Below are 21,290 nucleotides of genomic sequence, written 5' to 3'. Positions count from 1 at the left end.
TTCAGCATTTGCACAACATTACAAAGAAATAGGATAGAAAGGCCATAAGTAAGGAAATATAAAAACAGGTTCAAATTTTTAAAGCTGAGTGCAGGAAGATCTGAAAACAGGAAAGGGTGTGTATTTCCACAGTTCAATCAGGAAAAATGTGCAGGCGTTAGTCTGTGATTTATTACTCCTAGTGAACATGTTCTCTGTTGTATGTTCTACAGTAAATCAGGGGTGCCCAAGTTCAGTCCTGGGGTCTCAATGTGACTGTAGGTTTCATTCCATCCAGTTTCACAAATAAACAGTTCAGTCTTAACTTTTGAATGATCTAATTGATTGGTCTGTTCTCATATTTTGCATTCAGAAATATGTGCTGGTATATTTATAGGTAAACAAGATTCAAAGATTTGCCTATCTTTAAATGTGAATTTTTTTTTTACAAGATATGTTTTATTCATTTTTTTCCTGTGGGGTTTACTCCCTTACTGACAAATAATGAGAAGTGCAGACACAGGTGCAAATGACACTGAATGTAAAAGCAGACCTTTCAGTGCTACATTCATGTATGTGCTAATTAGTGATAAAGGGCTTAAAGTAAGTGGTCCTAAAGCTCAGTCCTACAGGTGTTCATCCCAGCCACTGTCTGCTTTTAGCTGGACTCCTGCCTTTATTAAACAAGCAGTTATTTCACAGTTTCTGCCTTTTTTGTGATAATCCAGAAATTACAAAATGGGCTTGATTAAATTTTAGGCGAATGTAGCAAGCATTTGTGTGTGTGACATTATTGTTCTTTGTCTTGCATTTTTAAGATTTTGTTCTGGTTTATGTTCTGATCATTTAAGCTTATTCTTACAAGTTAATTTTAAACTGAAGTAGCTGCTTCCCCATTTGTGGCCGTACTGCTCATCACTAATCAGTATTTGGATTGAGGTAACGGAGTTAACTTCACATTAAAAGGTGAATTAAAAAGAATAAATCAAAACAAAAAAGTTACAAGACATAGCAAAAAAACATTTTTTTACATATAGATATACTAGCATATATTTCTGGATGACAAATAAGAGAAGAAATAATCAAACATTTAGAATTAAGACTGAACCGTTTTTTGTGCAACTGGTTGGAATTAAAACCTGCAGCCACAATAGTACCCCAGGACATCATTTGGGAACCCCTGTTCCAAATCATTATTGTTATTATATTATGAATGTTGTAGCAACACATAATTGTCATTCCCTTGTTAACTACAACAATGGAAAAACAACAAAATAAAGCAAATCTTCACGGTAAACTTAGTACACCCGTCTGCTTACTACAAACACCGACGTAGAAGGGCGGGAACTTACGTATGTCAAAGGGCGCCGCCTTAGGCGAGAACACCCGGAAGTAGTTGCGCGGCCGTGCTCCGCTTACCGGAATTAGTCTTCTTTCCTGATTAGTTCGAGGATTTGTATTGATGGTAAGAAGGATTTATGTTTATTCAGTTGTTGTTATGTTCTAATTTAGGGGCCACCTTCTTTATTTAACAATTATAGTTCTGAATGATTTATTTTTCTCGTCTTAAAAAAAAGGTTTGGTTTTTGTAGAGTGTACAGCGCGAAGCAAATGCATGCGTGATAAACAATCTTGGACTTCGACATTTTTAAATGTTGGCTCGGACTGGGTGTCGTAGGAAGCTCGTCTTAATTTTGCGAACAACTTTGATATACACTCTTTATCTGCAAACAAACAATTATCTAGGACTCGTACATTAATTCTGCAATGTTTATACTTGCGTTTAGGTCTGATGTACGGTGTATTTTTAGAATTACAGAACGCAAACACTACGGACACTCGCGTTATAAAGGGGAAAAAATTAAAAAGGGAACAACAGTGTTGGAGTTCTAGCAAGATGATAGTTCAGGAGTATACGCAGTTAACATTTAAAGGCAACAGTAAGTATATTGCCAAAGTATTTTCCCATTTATATTTATGACAGTAAACTGTCATTTTTAATTTTCTGAATGTGCTTGATTCCGTCTTGAGACACCGGCAGCCCAAGTGTCTCCTGACTACGTTTGGCGTGTACGGGGACGCCGTCATCTGTGGACACATTCGACCACACCCAGCGTCCCCTTACACAATTACTCTTAGGAAAACGCCGCTTAGTCTCGCGCAGGGACAGCACTTGGTGGATTTAGTTATTGGGTAACAAACGTTTGAAATGTCAAAAGCTAATTGGAATGGGCTTTAAATGTAAAGGTAGTGTGGTCACTGACAGGCTGTGTTTGATTCTCTTTTTATTTATTTATCCAGTGGGCTGCAAATACCCAGATCAATACGGAGTGAAGATTAGCTTCACCTCTGACGGGCGCGTTTACTGTAACGTTTTCATTTTGGATTTTCTTAAATCAGAAATGATGGTTGGTAGGTGGAGCTGGGGAAGATACGAAACCGGGAAGACTTGTTGCATTTATGTAATAGCCTGCATCAGTTGGACATTTCACAGAAATCGACTCGAACAATTACGTGTACAGAATCTGGGGCCATATCAGCGGCAAAAATCTTTTAAATTATCAAAATACTGCGCTTTTTCTATATCGTAGCGATGGTGGCTTTGCGGCGCTGCACCTAAAATTAAACTTATGATTTATTTCATGTTGGGTTTCAAGCCGTTGTTTTTAATGTTGGTGTATAGCTTTTGTCAACGGGATTGTTTTATTAAAGTTTAAAGGGGAGGTGGGTGGGTGGGAGTTTACCTACCAACACTAACCGATGCTGCCTGGTTGTACGAGTCCGGGTATCGGCACTAAAGAGGAAGGCTTAGTTTGAATATTGCCGTTTTGTAGCGATCGTGTTACTTGAATGTACAACTCCATCAGTATTAAAAGAAAAAGTGTTTTCTTTATAAATCGAATGTGTTTGTCACAATATATTTTAGTTATCAGTGCATCGGTCTATTTTCAAACCCGCTTAACCTGGACAGGGTCGTGGGACAACTGGAGCCTATCCTAGTAAGCACCCGATACAAGGCAGGACAAGGGCGCCAGTCCAAGTAACGGCAAAAGTATACACAACTGAATAAGAATGATTAAAAATAACAACAGCAAATAAAATGTCAAATCTTATTTTACGAGAAAAAATCTTTTCTGATGGAGTCTACTAAATTAGAAATAGAATAACCAACAATAAAGTAGCCAACTCACACCATTTGGACAATGGGATTTGTAATTTGAAGTTTGCATTTTACTTTTCACTTCTGTTGCTATTTATTTTATTGCTACTTGGATGGTTTTAGAAACATTTGTTTGGGGAAAATGATTTTGTTTTGGCTATTAGAATTCAGTACTTCAGTACAACAAGCTCAGTTTTAAAGCGTTGCTTTGAAACTGGGTTTTATACTGTCACTAAAAGTTATAGTAAAATGCAAAAAGAAATTCTTCCCATGTGTAAGCTCTGCACTGGACTTGCACCACATCCAGTGTTCCTGCGTTGTCTCTAATGCTGTCTTGAAACTCCTGCAGATTAAGCCAATAAATATCTTAATATGAAAACTGACCACATGAGCACGTTTCTGATATGAAAATCTAGATACTAACTTTTATTTTAGTGTGAGATTATGAAAAAATAGTAACGTAATGAGACAATTTTTGTTTACCTCATTTCCCCAGGTCTTAAGTTCCTATTCTATTCCAATTAAATTAGGTATATTTTTCTGACCAATACAGTCATCATAAGTAGCAAGTTTGTTACATTTATGCTATCTAGAAACACTGTTAAGACATTTCTATGATTCTGTTTTAAAACCTATATATATGTTTAAAGCAATTATTGTTTTTCTTTTTAAGAAATATCAGGGACTTCTTTGTGAAATGCCCAATATACAAAAAAAATACTTCTATCAAATGAAAATCTCAGTTTCTAATGTTTTAAGAACTATTTGAATACTTTTGGTGAATTTATTTTGAAGTATAGGGAAAAATACACAATTCAAATAATTTACTGCTTCAGTGATTCATGTTAGGTATTGATGTAATAGGAACAAGTCCTTTATTATAGTTTTATTAGGGTCGTTACTATTATCTGTGATTATCTGTGATTACATCTTGCCTGAAGAAGGGGCCTGAGTTGCCTCGAAAGCTTGCATATTGTAATCTTTCTAGTTAGCCAATAAAAGGTGTCATTTTGCTTGGCTTTTCTCTGGAGTACAGTGAAATTCTTATTTGCATATGTTGGTCAATATGCAACACAACACCATTCTCCAGAGTAGACCTGCCTCACCTTGAGACATCTGCTATACCAACTAAAATACAGTCACTACCTTAGTTTCTCTATTTCTAACTTGAAAAACCACAGAACATGTTAGTGTACTTAAGTAATTAATGTGATTAGTGACTACTCCAAAATAGAAATATGTACAAGTTCATGCACATTATCTTAAAAATCAACCAGTGGGTCACTTATTAGGACTCTATCCTTAAAATGTATCATTAGCGATGTGATGGGTACATGCTGTGATCATCTCTGTGTAGGTTGTCTATACTGAGACTTCATTCACAGAGTACTACACCAGTTTATATTGATTAGCCAATGATCTAAAACTGATCAGTATGCACTTTTTCATACACCTCATTCATTTTTGTGCTTTTATTATAAATAAATTTGTGCAGGCTTTTTTCCTATTATTTAAATACAGTATGTGGGACAGCAGAAAAGTAACATTAAAGTCAAGCTGAATTATTTTTTCATTCTGTGGTAATGAATACCTCTCAAAGAAGTCTAAATATTGCACAGATTTTTGTGCTCTTTATTTGGGATTATATGTGAAAATGCAAAAGATAATTAAATGGAGGTGTTGTCAACTTTAGATAATATGTGCATAGTTTGTCTTCCTTCTACTGAAGTGCTTGTTCACAATCCATCCACGTAACTAGCAAGCATATGACTGTAAACCTTGCTCCAAGATCGCTTCTGGCCAAGTAGTGGTTTCAGGAATGGCATTTTAATTTTCTCCTGGAACACCATAGTGTGTAGTAGTTTGAGTATTTTGTAGACTTTAAAGCTCAAGGTCTCCAAAGTAGCTCTCGCACCCCCTTTAATAAATGATATATGACATTTTTAAAGTTGATGCTGTATCACAATATTGTAGTGTTTAAAAAAAAAAAAAATAGGAAATTTAGGAGAGAATAACTTATTATACTGATTGTCTAATTTTTAACATATATTAGTTAATTAGTTTGCTTTATTTGTACTTTTACTCTTTAGCCCTTTTCACATAGGCAAACTGTCCCTAGGTCCCATACTTGTTAGCAAACTCAAGAATACTGGGAAACTTTTTACCCATTATTTTTCCAGTTTAATACTTCGCGTGAATCTCAGAAAGTTTTAGATTATTTGTGAACAAAGATAGAAAATTTAAGCGTGCAAAATGTCAAAATGGCTGTTTGTAAAATTAAGGGATCCACTGACTGTATGTCTTTGATTAACCTCATTTTACTGATGTTTGTTTTCTAAGCTAACTGTTTGAAAGGTGTATGGATTATAGAGGTGGGCGGTATGACCAAAATTCTATATCACTGTATTTTTCTAAATTCTGCCGGTTTCACGGTATTCGACGGTATTTTTTCCCCCATGCATGAGTGGATGTTAACCACATTTTCCACTGCAATTACTGCAGTAGACTGGCTAAGAATAACCTATTCAACTGTTATGAGAATTGTACATCGTACAAAAAGACATTTTAATGTGCACACAAGTATTAATACAGGTTTGCATGGCCCCATAAAGTGATAGTTTTCAAGGGGGTGGCACTAAAGAGAAGGAATCACATTGCATGACAGATGTAGTCAAAATATAGAACCTTTTAATTGAACAAATTTTGCAAAAGCTTAAACTATGATTTTGACAACATATTTTCAACCATCCAAAGAGGCATTTAGACTTAGTAAAATATCCAGAGGTGTTTGTCAAAAGTTGGATTGCACTGAACACGTCTTAGAAAAGGAATAAATAGTAAATATTTTTTGTAAAACAACTACACTTTCCGTTAATGTTAACAATCTCTGTCCACTGACACGTTAAAGTGACTTTTTTAACAATTTTACCATCATTAAACTGCGTAATATTTAAACTAATAATAACAATAAAATACATAATAGTATTACTGATAGTTGCACTATTACTTCAAGCCCAGGTGCATTACACAGTATTCACCAAATTAAAATAAAATAAAACATGTGCGACTTGGTGATGACATCTTACCAACTGTACCATTATTTAGGCAAACTGCATTAATATGGACTTGCTTCAAGCTAAGCTATATACATAAATAATAAAACTGCAAGTTGCATTTATAATGCTGTTTGTGGTTTAGCCCTATGGAAGCGCATTAGGGCCACTGTGAAGAAAAAAAAAAAATGGACACGGAAGAAAAAAACAAACTATATGTCGAGAATAAATTCGACATGTTGACTTTATTCTCGACATTTCCACTTTAATGTTGACGCTTATGTCAAGATTAAAGTCGACATTTCCACTTTATTCTCATAGTTTATTTTATAATTAAAGTAGAATGTTGTAAACTAAACTTCATCCTAAAATCAATGTTTAATTTGCTAGATTTTCTCAAACCCCGTCATAAGTTAATGCAGCACATCAAATACTTTGTGTTAAGTGTTCCCCGACCCAGTCGTTAATCACTACGCTTCTTAAACTGACTTCTTCCGCACTAAGAGCAGGCGCCTGCAGCAATTACTGCACAGAATCCGTTCACTTAATGATATTCCTGCTCTCTACCAAAACCCCAGTTCCTATCTTTCCTTTTTCTTTCTCCACATTACCAATCACCACACGATAAACGTCTTTGTGAAATTAAAACTAGTTATTAACTTAGCCAACAGAGTGTTCAGAACTTCAAAAATATCTTCGTTATACATGTTTAATTATGCCATCCATTCAGAGTTGCGCCCATCTCTGAACGAGTCGCCAGCACATCGCAGGATGAATATAAGCAAAACATACACTAGCAAGTACAAAAACAAGTACAACTTGGCTTGCAGTATTATCCAGTAGTATAGAAACAGTATTTACACATCTGACCTTTTAAAACTAAAGTATCTCCAGGCGTCGGACGTGACTCCTTTTTTTTGGCAAAAGTTCTTCTGTTCATTATGTTCAACTTTATCGTCGGCTTCAGTTTCGGAATGCTCTCTGTCCATTTTTCACATTTCACAGAACTTTAATTTATTTGCGCATTTATTTAATTTTGTCCGAAATAGTCCTCCATATACCTATGCTACCGCCCACTATTTGGTGGTGTAGCAGTGAAAAAGAGCCCTAGTGCAACAAATCTGTGTTTAGCGGTGTAGCAGTGAAAAAGGTCCCCACTTGAACAGTTTCCCGCTGCGCCACGTTCCGAACATCGTTTAGGCAATTTAAACCGGTGTTGCGGTATAAGAAAAATCCATATCATAAAAAAAATAAACGGTTTTCGGTATGAACCGGTATACCGCCCAGCACTAATGGATTAATATTGTATAAAATAACTCCTCTCCGTTCAAGCTCAGGAAATCATTAAGCCTAGCTACTACCATACATGGCCTTACTCTGGCATTCTGACAAATGCTTGCAGTTGGTGGTAGGGTGGTTGGATTTGGAACTGACCCTGATAGTCAAGGATATTTTGCACACCTTGAGCCCCGGATCCTCAGTTACGGTCCTGGTGAGCTTCTTATTTAAGCTTCAGCAAACTTTCCCTAAATATTGAAATGCACTTTTTAAATGGATACCTACTTTCCTTGGCATACCATCATGTTACATTTCAGTATTTTAAGTAAAAATTGTGTTTTTTGTTGATTAGTCGCTCGATCAACTTGTGTATGTATGAGTATGTGTGATAGGTATAGAGAGAATTTGTATTAAACATGCAGCTGTTAGAGGCTGTATGTTACTAAGGCAGAACCCACTAAATATAGTATAATGAAATTTTAAGCATGGTGGACGATGGCTTTGTATGTAACCAAATCCAACATTATTGTACAGGTTACAATTCCACTTTCTCTTTTATGTTTAATGTTTTACTTTAAAGCAAATGTTGCAGATTGATGAAAGGCTTATTACCAAAGTTGTCAAAACTGTAGCTGCTAATTTTCTTTCAAATATAGAGAACATTAATGTATGTTTTAAGGGGATAACTGTTTTTTTGTCTTAGTTTTTAAGATTTTGTTAATAATAATTCTACTTTTCCAGATGTTTTTGGGTGTTCTGTTACTGCTAATGACCAGTGGATCCAACACTGAAATAGCTGCAGCCTTTCATCATTCAATCTTGTTTGCTCTACTGTCTGTACTGTTTATTGTTAATTGTCATTATTAGCATTCAGTTAATGGAGCAAACATTATAGTAAAGGGCGATTAGGAAAATGACACAATAAGAGCTTCAAGCTAAGGAAAACGCATTTGTCTATATTTCTTACGAATGTAAATCTTCCAAAACTGCTCTTTAGTAAAGTTAGAATAAAATGGGGAAAAAAAACTCAGATGAGATCAGTTAGAGATAAAATAGTCACTGATTGAAAAACTGGTTGGAATAAAATTTGCAGCCTAAAATATCACTGAGATTATAAACCATTGCTTTAAAGCCTGTGTTAATTATGTAATGTCCTAAAGAGCTAAAAATGATTTTGGTAAATTTTTAAAGCACAGCTGTTTCTTTTACAGGAAGAGATGTCGGGTGAAAGTGTGGTGAGCACGGCAGTGCCAGCAGCTACAACACGAACCACATCATTTAAAGGGTCAAGCCCAAGCTCGAAGTATGTCAAGCTAAATGTTGGTGGTGCTCTTTATTACACCACCATGCAGACCTTAACCAAACAAGATACAATGTTAAAAGCAATGTTCAGTGGAAGAATGGAGGTGCTCACAGATAGTGAAGGTATGTTGTCCTGAGCCCAAATATTTCTCAAGTGCAAACTGTACAATTTTAGACATTCATAGGATATGCTATTGAATATGATATTGATTTTACTATTGTGAAAGTTTTAATTGATGTAATTTTAATACCCTTTTGTGTGTTGAGGAATAATGCAGATTTGACTGTGCTGTTGAACTTATTATTATTGCACACCTATTGTTATTGTTGTAGGAGGAAATAATGCATTGCAGAAATGAGGGAAACATTTTTCATAATCTTTGTGAACACTTGTACACAGCTTGGACTAGTGCTCTTTAGTTTCTTGAATGTTACTATTGCACACCATAATATAAATGAATTAAAGCAGGACTTTGGAATGGACATTTGTCTAGATGAACTTTATTATTACTGAACAGAAAATTCATTTGGTCATAGGTGCTAAAATTGAATAACAGAAATGATACTATAAAATTAAACACTCAATTTAATATGCCTTAGTCATTTTTTGAGTTACATTTTATCATTAAACAGCATGATTACTGAAGGTCCAAATCTACTTTATGTATGAAGAAAGAGTATCATTTAAAGCAGACCACTCAATGGATTACTTTAGTATAAAACTGTGAACAAAAACTGAGCAGTGTGGATGTGTAAGAACTTTTACTTTCTTTACCTTGCATTAATTTGAGAATTTCAGTGTGACTTCATGCAATATTATTGGATATTTTTGGTTGCTATCACATGTTATCATTTGAATGAATACCTCTGTCAAGGTTTTGGTGAAAAATCTTGTTTTGTCATCAGTTTGAACAACTTTGAACATATGAAAGAAACGACAAATTTTTAGGGGGTATCTGAAATTTGTGATATTGTATCCCGTAGGCAACACATGTCCCCTAGGAAGAGGTTCATTAGAGATTTCAGCCATTACTATACCACTAATATACAGGGTGGTCCAGATCTAATTATGCAACTGTTCGACTGACAACCGTCTCCCTGCCATTTTGGAATGGCAACAAAAAGAATTTTAAGTGAAATCTCTATGTGCAGGGCAGGTGCTATGAATTCTCTATGTAATAAACTTAAGTTATAGCGTAATGAAAATTGCATAATTAGATCTGGACCACCCTATACATAAAAATATATAAAATTCCCTAGTGGTACGGCAGTGATTCTAAAAGGAAGAAAGAATCAGTAACACTAAAGGAAGATTATATTTCAGTTCTGTTTAATACCAGCAAGCCCGCGATTCTCGAAAGAATCGCAAATCCAAGAATGGCAATCACTTTCTGTTCCCTCCGATACTTGGAGGGATGAAATATCATGGAGGGTGGGTGCGTCCTGGGAAAGTTCATTTAATTAAATAAACATATTTGTACTAAAGCGGTTTCTTTTTGGAGCTGTGACTCATCTGGTTCTGGTGTTTCAGAAGCGCGTTGTAGGCGCCTTCGTTTATTGTTTTTATCCACACAGTCTCTTTTTTTTGTTTTTCTATGGCTGTGTCGTCAGCGAGAAGTCGTTTGCTGACGGCGGCGGATTCGCGTGTTGAAGTGACCATGGAGGCGGATCCGGGCATGGAGGGCTACATTACTAAACGAACGTGGTATATGCGGTGGTGTGGGCGGTCGTGTTCGGGTGGCTGTACAACCTGGCATGCACGCTTTACCTTGGGTTTAGTTTACAGTTCGTAGCCATGGTAAAGTTTTCATTTAATTAAATAAACATATTTGTACTAAAGTGGTTCCTTTGTGTGGGCGCCTTCGTTCATTGTTTTTATCCATACGGGCTCGTTTACAGGTCGTAGCCATACGGGCTCGTGTTTGTATTACTAATCGTTGAGCTCCTTCCATTTGGAGCCGTGACTCCTTTGCCTATGCTGTGTCAGAAGCGCATTGTGGGCGCGTTCCTTCATTGTGTTGTTTATCCATATGGGCTCGTTTTGTATTTCTGTTAGTTAAGCTCTTTCATTGTGGAGCTGTGACGTCTTTGCTTCTGGTGTGTCTGAAGCACGTCGTAGGAGCCTCCGTGTACTGTTTTTAACCATGCGGTCTCGTCTTTGTTGTTCTGTGGCTGTGTCGTTAGGTAGAAGTCGTTTACTGTTAGGAAGCATACTCCAACTTAAACACACTGACTGCTGGTACGGTGGATTAGAGCAGGTGTAGTTTACAATTTTGATTTGATATTAGGTGCAATTTTTGTTCCTCAAGTTTAGAGAAAATATATAAAACATGTTCTTTCCAAACTTTGATTTATCGCCATCACCCTTCTTGTTTGCAGGCTGGATCCTCATAGATCGCTGTGGGAAACACTTTGGAACAATTCTCAATTACCTAAGAGATGGCGCAGTGCCTCTACCAGAAAGCCGTCAAGAGATAGAGGAGTTACTTGCGGAAGCCAAATACTACCTTGTTCAAGGCCTGGCAGATGAATGTCAAGCAGCGCTACAGGTTCCATTATTGAATCTTTTTAAGTATTGTATAGTCCTTTAAATGATAACATATATAATTGTAAGGCATGTCATTTGGTTCAGAAATGTTCTTGCAAAAAATAAATAAGCTGCTCAAAAAAAAATGAAGGGAACACTTAATCATCTCAGTCTAACACAAGTCAGTGAAGCTTCAGGAACATCAGTTCTGTCCAGTTAGGAAGCAGAAGCGATTGTAAATCAACTTCATCTGCTTTGGTGCAAATGAAAGTGACAACAGTTGCACGGGAGAGGCAACCGCAAGGTAACCCCCCAAAAAGGGAATGGTTTTGCAAGTGGTTGCCACAGACAATTGCTGTCTCCTTATCCTTTTTGACTGATTCTTCTCTAGTTTTGCATTTTGCTAATGTCCTTGTCACTCATCTGGTATCATGGTGTAGTACCTGCTGCCAATTCAGGTTGCACAGGTATTCCAGGTCCTCCCAGGATGGCACATCCATACAGGTGCGATTTGTGTTCCCCTAATTTTTTGAGCTGTGTGTGTATATACAAATATAGTATGTGTGTGTGTATGAATGAATGAATGAATTTACTTTATAGTCAGTTAGAACATACAACGAGTGCACAGCTGAATGAAATTGCATTTCCTCAGGCTCATTGTGCGAACATAAACAAATACAAGCGCTCATCATGCAATATAATAGACGGCATAAAGAGACAAAATACATGAATAGTCCAATAGACAAACTTAAAAAAAAAGTTGCATGTTTTATATAAGAATATTTCACATTCTAAGGAATATTAATGTGAAAAAAAATAGTGGTAAGTGCTTCAATGATGTAAAACATTAAAATAATGCACAGAAATAACAGCATTTTAAGAGAGATGGGATTCCGAATATATGTGTTCAAACAGTCTGTGTGTGTGTGTGTGTGTGTGTGTGTGTGTGTGTGTGTGTATTCAGGAATCCAACAGTCCCAATAATTCAGCATGTTGTGTTATTAGAGGGAGCCGAGTAGTTTGGACTGTGGGAAGAAACTCCTACTGAGTCTGGCAATCTTGCACAGCATCCTGCAGTAATGTGGAGCTGAAGTCAATAAAGAGCAGCCACACAACTGTTCTTATTATGTAGATGGGCCATAGTCAGGATTTAGTGCTGCCGATATGGCATCATCGGTAGAGTGGTTAGGATGGTGTGCAAACAGAAGCGTGTCAAACATTGCAGGAAGTTTGGATGTGTTATAGTCCTTTACCAACGTTTTTTAAAGCACTTCATCATATTGGGAGTGAGCGCCATAGGGTGATGGTCATAGAGTGTTGATGCTGGTGAATTCTTTGACAATGGTGTGATAGTAGTGGCATGAAGCATAGGGTGTACAATGACTTGCCTCAAATGCAGAACATACTGTATATAGGTTGTAACCTATTAGTTGTTACCTGAGAGGCCCATTTGTAACATTCAGAAACTTTTTCAGTTTTTGCAAACATAAACTTTAAATTTAAACTTTTGGGAGTTTACTAACGTTTTCACCACTGTAGGTCATTTATTGCATTTCAACTTTGGAAGAGAAACTGAGATGTTCTAAAACATTTGACCAGTTGTGCATGTGTTTGTATTAATGTTGTGAAATTTGAGACCCTGACAACCCCTCAACTATGCGATGCACTGAAACTCTTTTAAGGCAAACGAGGATTAGTTGTCTGCTGCTGGTGCAACCACAAGTTCACAAGCTAGCTGCGTAACCTGTCTGTCACCTGATGGTTGATGTGGGGATTTGTAAACCCAGCCACTGACTTGACCTTGTGCTCACTTGTGCAGGAAGGCTATTTGTTTTTTTGATCTAAGAAGGGAGTGAATGCAGGGCGACATCATCGCCTCTGCATGTATGCTGTTTGTGTTTGAGTGACAAGAACGTTCTCAAAGCATTTATTCAAATGGGAGCTGTCTTTACAAAAATTACACAAATTTTTATCAGAAACCTAGACTCCCCTCCGCTCTTTTGCAAGTCTGTGACCCACACATCACTGCGTGTGTGCATCTCAAAAAATTAATAAAGGAACACTTTTTAATCAGAGTATAGCATCAAGTCAATGAAACGTCTGGGATATTGAGCTGCTCAATTAAGTAGCAGAGGGGGTTGTTAATCAGTTTCAGCTGCTTTGGTGTTAATGAAATGAACAACGGTTGCACTAGAGGGGCAACAATGAGGCAACCCCCAAAACAGGAATTGTTTAACAGGTGGAGCCCACTGACATTTTTCCTTCCATCTTTTCTGTCTATTTTTTTCACTCTTTTTGCATTTGGCTGTGGTCAGTGTTACTTCTGGTAGCATGAGGCGATACCTGGACCCTGCAGAGTTTGCACAGGTAGTTCAACTTCTCCAGGATGGCACATCAATACGTGCCATTCCTGGAAGGTTTGCTGTGTCTCCCAGCACAGTCTCAAGGACATGGAGGAGATTCCAGGAGACAGGCAGTTACTCTAGGAGAGCTGGACAGGGCCGTAGTAGGTCCTTAACCCATTAGCAGGATGGTGTGGACACAGCGTAATGTTTTTATTCAACAGTAATTGTTGTACTAGAAGGGATGTGTAACAAGGAGCGTTGTCATGATGAAGAATTAAACCATTTCAACATTTTCCTCGGTTATTGATGTTGAAGGACGTCCTGATTTTTTATCGTCTTCAGCCGAGTCAGATCCATTACAAAATCGATCAAACCACTTGTAATTAATTGTAGGTGCAGTGTGACCATAAACTGATTTTAACATCTGATGGGTTTCCTGAACTTTTTGCAATTTGAAACAAAATTTCATGTTAATGCGTTGCTCGATATCCATTATTTACTACAAACTTGAAAAACACATTTGAACTCAACAGTGGCTGACAAACGATTGAGAGTATCAAACAAGTTGAAACTTGTCACAAACTTGGCTCTAGGATGCACCTGTCAGAACCTGCATTGAATTGTTTGGATGGTGCTCTGCATCAACATTCACCATACTTTTTGATCACACCTTGTATGTATGTATGTGTGTATAATATTATATATATATATATATATATATATATATAATATATATATCTTACTGTGGCAATTAATCAAGGAGGGCAAAAAATGAAGTTTTAGCAAAAAATTAGATATTGTTTCCTAGATTTAGAGTAGTTGTTTCCTGTTTTGTTTTCCATTGCTGAATCTGAGTTTTCATTGAATAGCAGATTTTTAGTATATATCTCATTAGGTTGTGTTCTTGAGCGCTTGACATCTTTTCAAATTAATTATGTGTTTATTACTTCTTTTTGTGCATTTTAGAATAAAGTTGCATATAAGCCTTGCTGCAAAGTCCCTGTTATTACATCCTCCAAGGAAGAACAAAGGCTGATTGCCACTTCAAACAAGGTAAGCCAGCACTGCTAAGACTGTAGACATTAGGTTTTGTCATAATAGATCTTGTACTTGTTGGGCAGGCTAAAGACTTGTCATATCTGGAGTGTAATGACAGTGTTGGCTTCTGTGTACACCATTTCAATTTGAGTGTTGTTTTGCCTCATTTAAAGTCCAGCTGTTACTTTTCATTGTGATTTTGTTCTTAGTTATTTAAGTTTCACCTTGTAACCATTTCAGTTGCCTTGCTCCTATATGGAGACTTAATATCAGTCTTTTATATTAGGATTCTATTAAGAGTATCATTCGTACACTATGGGGGGGGGGAGTGTTGATAAGATTTCACACTGAAGAGTACTCCTACACTACCTGCATGCTATCAGAGGTAAACAGCCAGTAACACAAGATAGTGGTGATATGTTAAAAATGGAACTGTTGTAGTTGGATTAACTGAATCTAGAGTATGTGCCTGGTGATTCAAGCTATCAAAGTATATTATGAAACCGCAGGGAGGCTAAGTCTACCATTGATCTGTTTGCTCAGCAATTCTAAGTACATACTACACAGGAAATAGGCTGTGAATCATTTAGATAACATCATTCTAAAATATGTCAAGGTAACAGGCCTGCAGTTATTGACAGTACAAAGTGGATGTTTTTTTTTAATATTTACCATAAAGTTTATGAACTCTTTAGATCTTCATCTATGTTATAAAAGAAAACAAAACACAATGTTTTTGTTGATTAAGATGATACATCATTAAATGTCTACTTCCGAAAGAGTATGTGAACATCTCCAATTATTACTTCAGTTAATGGGATAGCTATATTCTGGAGTGTCAATCAATGGGGTGACAGTCATGTGTGAGCTTGAGTGGCTCAGGCCTATTAAAAGAAAATAACAGTTTAAAAAAAAAAAAGAAAGAAACATAATACTGAGTCTTCACTACCAAAGTCATGCCTTCACCTCACAGGCTTGTGAACATAGTCCATACCTCAATTAAATGAGATTTTTGAAGATCCTAGGAAGTCTGTGCTCAGGAAATGGTTTCTAACGCTTTCTAAAGACTTTGGGCCTCACCAGTCCTCTGCTATGCAGATAATGTACAAATGGAGAAAATTCAGTACCACTGTTGCTCTTCCCAGAGTATGTATCTGTAGCGAGAGTAGGGAGCAGTTTGAGGAGACCCTGGAGAGGTGCAGTTATGCTCTATAGAGCAGAGAAATGAAGGTCAGTAGGAACAAAACAAAATACATGTGTGTGAATAAGAGGGATGTCAGAGGGATGCAGGAAGTAGAGCTGGCGAAGGTAGATGAGTTTAAATACTTGGGATCAACAATACTGAGTAATAGGGAGTGTGGAAGAGAAGTGAAGAAGAGAGTACAGGCAGGATGGAGTGGGTGGAGAAGAGTGGCAGGAGTGATTTGTGACAGACCGGTATCAGCAAGAGTGAAAGGGAAGGTCTACAGGACGGTAGTGAGACCAGCTGTGTTATATGGGTTGGAGATGGTGGCACTGACCAAAAAAGAGGGGGCAGAGTTAAATTTAGACTTTGCAGTGGGTGTGACAAGAATGGACAGAACTAGAAAGGAGTACATTAGAGAGTCCGCTCAGGTTGGGCAGCTGGGAGACAAAGTCAAGAGAGGCAAGATTGTGTTGGTTTGGACATGTGCAGAGGAGAGATGCGGAGTATATTAGGAGAAGGATGCGGAGGATAGAGCTGCCAAGTAAGAGGAAGGCCAAAGAGGATGTTTATGGATTTTGGTGTGAGAGGACATGCAGGTGGTGGGTGAAACAGAGTAAGATGCAAAGGACAGGAAGATACGGGAAAAGATGATCCGCTGTGTTGACCTCTAACGGAAGCAGCCAAAAGAAGAAGACGACCTTTGCTTTTCCTAGAAGTAGACGTCAAATGAAAATTACTCCAAGAGCAAAGGAAGCATGTAATGTTCAGCAAGAACTCCAGACTAAACATGTAGTGGTCTGCAACTGTCTCTTACACAGGCTAATGCAGTGGGCTCTTACACAGGCTAATGCAGTGGGCTAAAATTCGTCCAGGTCTGAATAACAACTAGGCAGAGCAGATGTTTGAAGTCATTACTGCTCATGGGATCACACTGGTTACTGAAAGCATGGGCTTCCCATATAGTTTTCCTGCAAAGACATTTACATTTTTATTTTTCAATAAATTAATGAAAAAAGTATAACATTTTATGTCTGTTTTGTAGTGCTCTCCATCTATTTCTATGACATGATTTTCTGATCATATTTATAGAGAATTTTGTTTTTTAAAAGTACAAAAAAATTCTAGCACCACTGTTATAAAAATGCAATTCATAGGTTGTGTGTGCAATATGGAGTTGTGCAGTATACTGGTACTGGGGAAAAGTGCAAAAAAAAAAAAAAACCCTAAATTTAAAAAGGGGTTACTAATATTTTGAAAATTTTTTTTTTTCGGTGCTAGAAGTAAATTTCAGTTTTTCACTCAAACGTTTAGATATGTTGAAGACTCCACAACACCAAATGCTTTGAAACAATTGACACAGCAGACCACTTGCTTGACACAATCGATCTTGCAGGGGGAACATCCCCCAACCCCACTGCTTTGACTCGCACTATGTGTGGAAGTAATCAGTTAGTTGCATCAGAACTATTTTGAGAGCAGTATTGAGGTCTGAAAGGTGGTATTGGCACAGAAGTCAAAATTTTAGTGCTAATCCAGCACTAGCACACCTTGTTAAACCTGTCCGAGCTTACACAAAACCAAAGGTGCAGGGCTAAATTAATAACATGTCAGTTGCCTTAATTAATGTAAGGGTGCTACTAAGCTGTTCAATAGCATGTAGTCCCTGCTACCCTCCAAGTCTCTGGGCTAATATTTGTTTGTGGTTTTGCTTTTTTTCCTAACAGCCTGCTGTAAAACTGCTATACAACAGAAGCAACAATAAATATTCTTACACTAGGTAAAATTTTTCTTTTATTCTTGTTTAGAAAAATTTTGAAGACATACTGTAGAGCATTGCCCTTTAATGTTTCTTTTGTCTTTTGTGCAGCAACTCAGATGACAATATGCTGAAGAATATTGAACTATTTGACAAGCTTTCCCTGCGATTCAATGGTAGGGTACTTTTCATCAAAGATGTCTTAGGAGATGAAATCTGCTGCTGGTCTTTTTATGGACAAGGTCGCAAAATTGCAGAAGTCTGCTGTACATCCATTGTTTATGCCACAGAAAAGAAGCAGACCAAGGTTAGTCTGTCATAATCCAAAGAGGAAACATTGTGTTTGAATATCCAACTACACTTCTTTTAGGCTGAAGTAATCTAGTCAAAATTATAATTTTATTGTTGGATAGAAGCCAACACTATTATTCCAGTGTTATGATGTACTGTTTTCAAAAAAATACCTGTATAGGCAACATTTTCTTATATTGGTTCTAAACATAAACATTAAGAGTTTAGAGGGCATGATGCTCTTGTGATTTGTTTAGTATGTATGCAGTATAAAATATATTATTTATCTCTGTATGGCTATAATGTTAAACCCTATCTACAGGTTGAGTTCCCAGAAGCACGCATATACGAGGAGACCCTGAATATCCTGCTGTATGAAGCTCAGGATGGGCGAGGACCTGACAATGCCTTACTGGAGGCCACGGGGGGTGCTGCTGGACGGTCACATCATCTTGATGAAGATGAAGAGAGAGAACGCATTGAACGTGTGAGGAGAATTCATGTGAAACGGCCTGATGACCGAACACACCACCACCAGTGAGGCCACAGTGGACAATTGAATCTACCACTGTGATTCACTTTAGCTCGTTATATTTATCATGTTGGTGGGGAAAGAGGAAATGAAGGCTGCACATCTTGCAGATTTGGGAAGGTAGAAAGCTATCAAGTTTGTATGTGTAGTTACGTCTGTTACAGAAATGTACTTTCGAGTGCTCTTAAAACTATTCAAGACTTTCAGGTAGCCTTCGTCATCTGTACTTTTGCAGCATGCTTAGGGAGCGGTTTGAGGAGAGAGGTTGATGGTAGTATATTTTTCTGCTAAATGTCGTGCCTTTGGAAAGCCTTGTATTTAGTAATCTAAATCAGAGTAAAGAGTCTATTTTATATTTCTATAAATACCCTAAAGGCTTAAAGTACAAGGAGAAAGCATTTGCTATTTAAAGGGAGAAATTGTAATGTGTTGGATTCAGAAAAAAGCCTTAAATATTTTGCATTTGAGAAACAAGTGATTGTTTTGTCTTTGAGTACTTTATATTACTAATTTTGTTTTATATTGATTCATTTCAAGTGTGCTGAGATGCCTGTCCACTTTTTATGTAGCAATGAAGTAATGTATGAAAAGGGGGTTAGGCATTGGCAGACTGCAGTTAGGACCCAAGAATGTGCTTATGTAGTTGAGCATGTGTTACATACAAAGGGTTTTTATCTGAGTTTGTAAATCCAGCACTAGTTGTATCATCATGTTTCACCTCCCCCAGGGGTGGAGAATGCTATTTCATTCTTTAAAAGATGGAACGTTTTGTTTGTGTACCCTGCACAAAGATTGTGGGGAAGTGGTAACTGTTGTATTTATATATGTTAGTTTTCAGTCCTTCACCCAATAATACTTTTACTCTGTTTATTGGCAGCTTTTGTGATACCTTAGTGTTTTCTGTATGGGCCACTTCTCTTTAGATTAAAAAAATAAATAAAGTACACAAATCTAGTTAAATGATGGTCAACAGAGTGAGTCTTTGCCCAGTCCCTATTATTTCAAGGAGATCAGTGTCTCAGCTTTTAGAATACTACGTAGACAGACAAAGCAAACAGTATGTTTAAAGAGTTAGATTCGGGAACCTGTTCTGCTGTCACACATTGCTATTCTGTGACCAGTATTCATTTTTATACTGTTATTTATACAAATAATATAGTCTCAAATTTCAGATTAGGAGTTGATTTAGAGAAGTTTCTTTGATGGTAGTCTGTTATCAGCAGCCCCAGCCCTATGCTTTTATATTTATTTAAACAAGGTGTACAGAACAATTTCCCTGTTTTTTGCCAGTTTTAACACTTCAGTAATAAAATAAATCTATCTTCATAGTCATTATGTACTGTATATAGCCTGAAATTTATGAATCTGAAATATTTGGTTTTTCAACAAGTAATGCACTTGCAAGGCAGCTGATTTCTTAGTTTCAATGTTTTTTCTAATTCAGCCTTCTGCTGTCTTCTACAGAGCAAATTTAGCATATTGACTGTGTTGCAAACCTGGAGCGCAAATCCCTGGAAGCAGCCATTTATAATCATGTCTGTTGCTCACATTGATTCCTTGTATTTTGAGTCTGATTATGAAATTTGATTTCATCAATTGTGTATTTTTTTTTTAATCTAAATGATTATAAATTGGGACCAGTAATATTTCTGTTAACTTAAACAACATTTCAATCTGTTTCAATTTTTCATTCCAGCTCAATGCACATTAAAACAAATAACCCTTCTGATTTGACATTTCATTGTAAGCTGTAATATACTAAGCTTGTGGAATGAATGATAAATTCCTTAGGAAGTTTGCTTCTGTTGAATGAGATGAATATATCTGTAGTAACATGGAGTATTTTTTGTTTTTAAATTGCAGCTTAGCGCTTTACATCATTAACGTGGAAATTAAGTAAATTACTAAAGATATTTAAGACAAAGCTATTTTCACTATCAACATAGCCTGAGTACAGCTATTAAAATCCTGAGTATGGAAAGAGTTATCTTGTTGGGGAAAAGTGAACACAAATGCAGAAGATGCAGAAGGTGAATATTCACATAATTATTGTTGTAAATTAATTAAAAATTTAAACTGACACCAGGATTGTATCTTTAAGAAAATAATTTATCAAATTTAGTACATTGGTCTTTATTATCTGTATAAATTGACACTCTGCTTCATAATCATGCTTTGGTTCATGTCAGACAGTTGGCAAGAAATTTTTTAGTAGCATTTTAAAATAAAGTTTATTATTCAGTGGCTGTAGCAACACTAGTCAGACAGCAGCATGGCTCACAAGGGAAAAGGATCTCCTCTGTTGGTCTGGAGTAAGTAGGTTCAGTGATTGGAGAGCACTAGAGACATGTCTACAACCTGCAGGAATAAGAACAGTTCAAGGATATTGTTAGCTATCTAGCAAGGATAACTTGAGTATGTGGCTGTGTCTCCATATTTAAAGGTTTAAAAAAAAAAAAACAAAAAAAAAAAACAAACAAAAGTAATGTATGTTGTGCTGCAATAACACTGTATTAACAAACATTAGTATCAAATACTGTATTTCATTCCAGCTTATCCAAATGGAACATGTTTGTATTTTATTATGTACAAGTCTGTATTTTTTACAATCATAAAAATGTCACTTTATATAGCTATGCACAAAGAAAAACTTAACTATATTTATAATTGTGTCTATTTCATGTATCTTTGATCATATAGTATGACATTAAACTCAATTTTGTTTAACATTCTTTTATTTAAATTTTCTTTTATAAAATTGGTATGGTACATATATATATGGCTTTAGCATCTAATAATTTTGCTTAAGGAAAGTATCAGGAAGAGATGCAGTATCCTGGCCA

General features: G+C 36.6%; 1 protein-coding gene across 1 annotated transcript; it reads left to right on the top strand.

Moving 5' to 3' along the window:
* The first annotated feature begins 1,351 nt into the window (after positions 1 to 1,351).
* Positions 1,352 to 19,387, top strand: kctd10 (potassium channel tetramerization domain containing 10). The gene is made up of 7 exons (XM_028825256.2): positions 1,352 to 1,444; positions 8,682 to 8,895; positions 11,152 to 11,321; positions 14,611 to 14,697; positions 17,593 to 17,645; positions 17,736 to 17,931; positions 18,238 to 19,387. The coding sequence occupies exons 1-7, from the start codon at positions 1,442 to 1,444 to the stop codon at positions 18,454 to 18,456; spliced, it is 942 nt and encodes a 313-aa protein (XP_028681089.1). The 5' UTR covers positions 1,352 to 1,441; the 3' UTR covers positions 18,457 to 19,387.
* Positions 19,388 to 21,290: the final 1,903 nt, after the last annotated feature.

Source organism: Erpetoichthys calabaricus, chromosome 18 (assembly GCF_900747795.2).
Source record: "Erpetoichthys calabaricus chromosome 18, fErpCal1.3, whole genome shotgun sequence".
In the NCBI taxonomy this organism is placed as follows: domain Eukaryota; kingdom Metazoa; phylum Chordata; class Cladistia; order Polypteriformes; family Polypteridae; genus Erpetoichthys; species Erpetoichthys calabaricus.
This window is presented reverse-complemented; position numbering and strand designations above follow the sequence as displayed.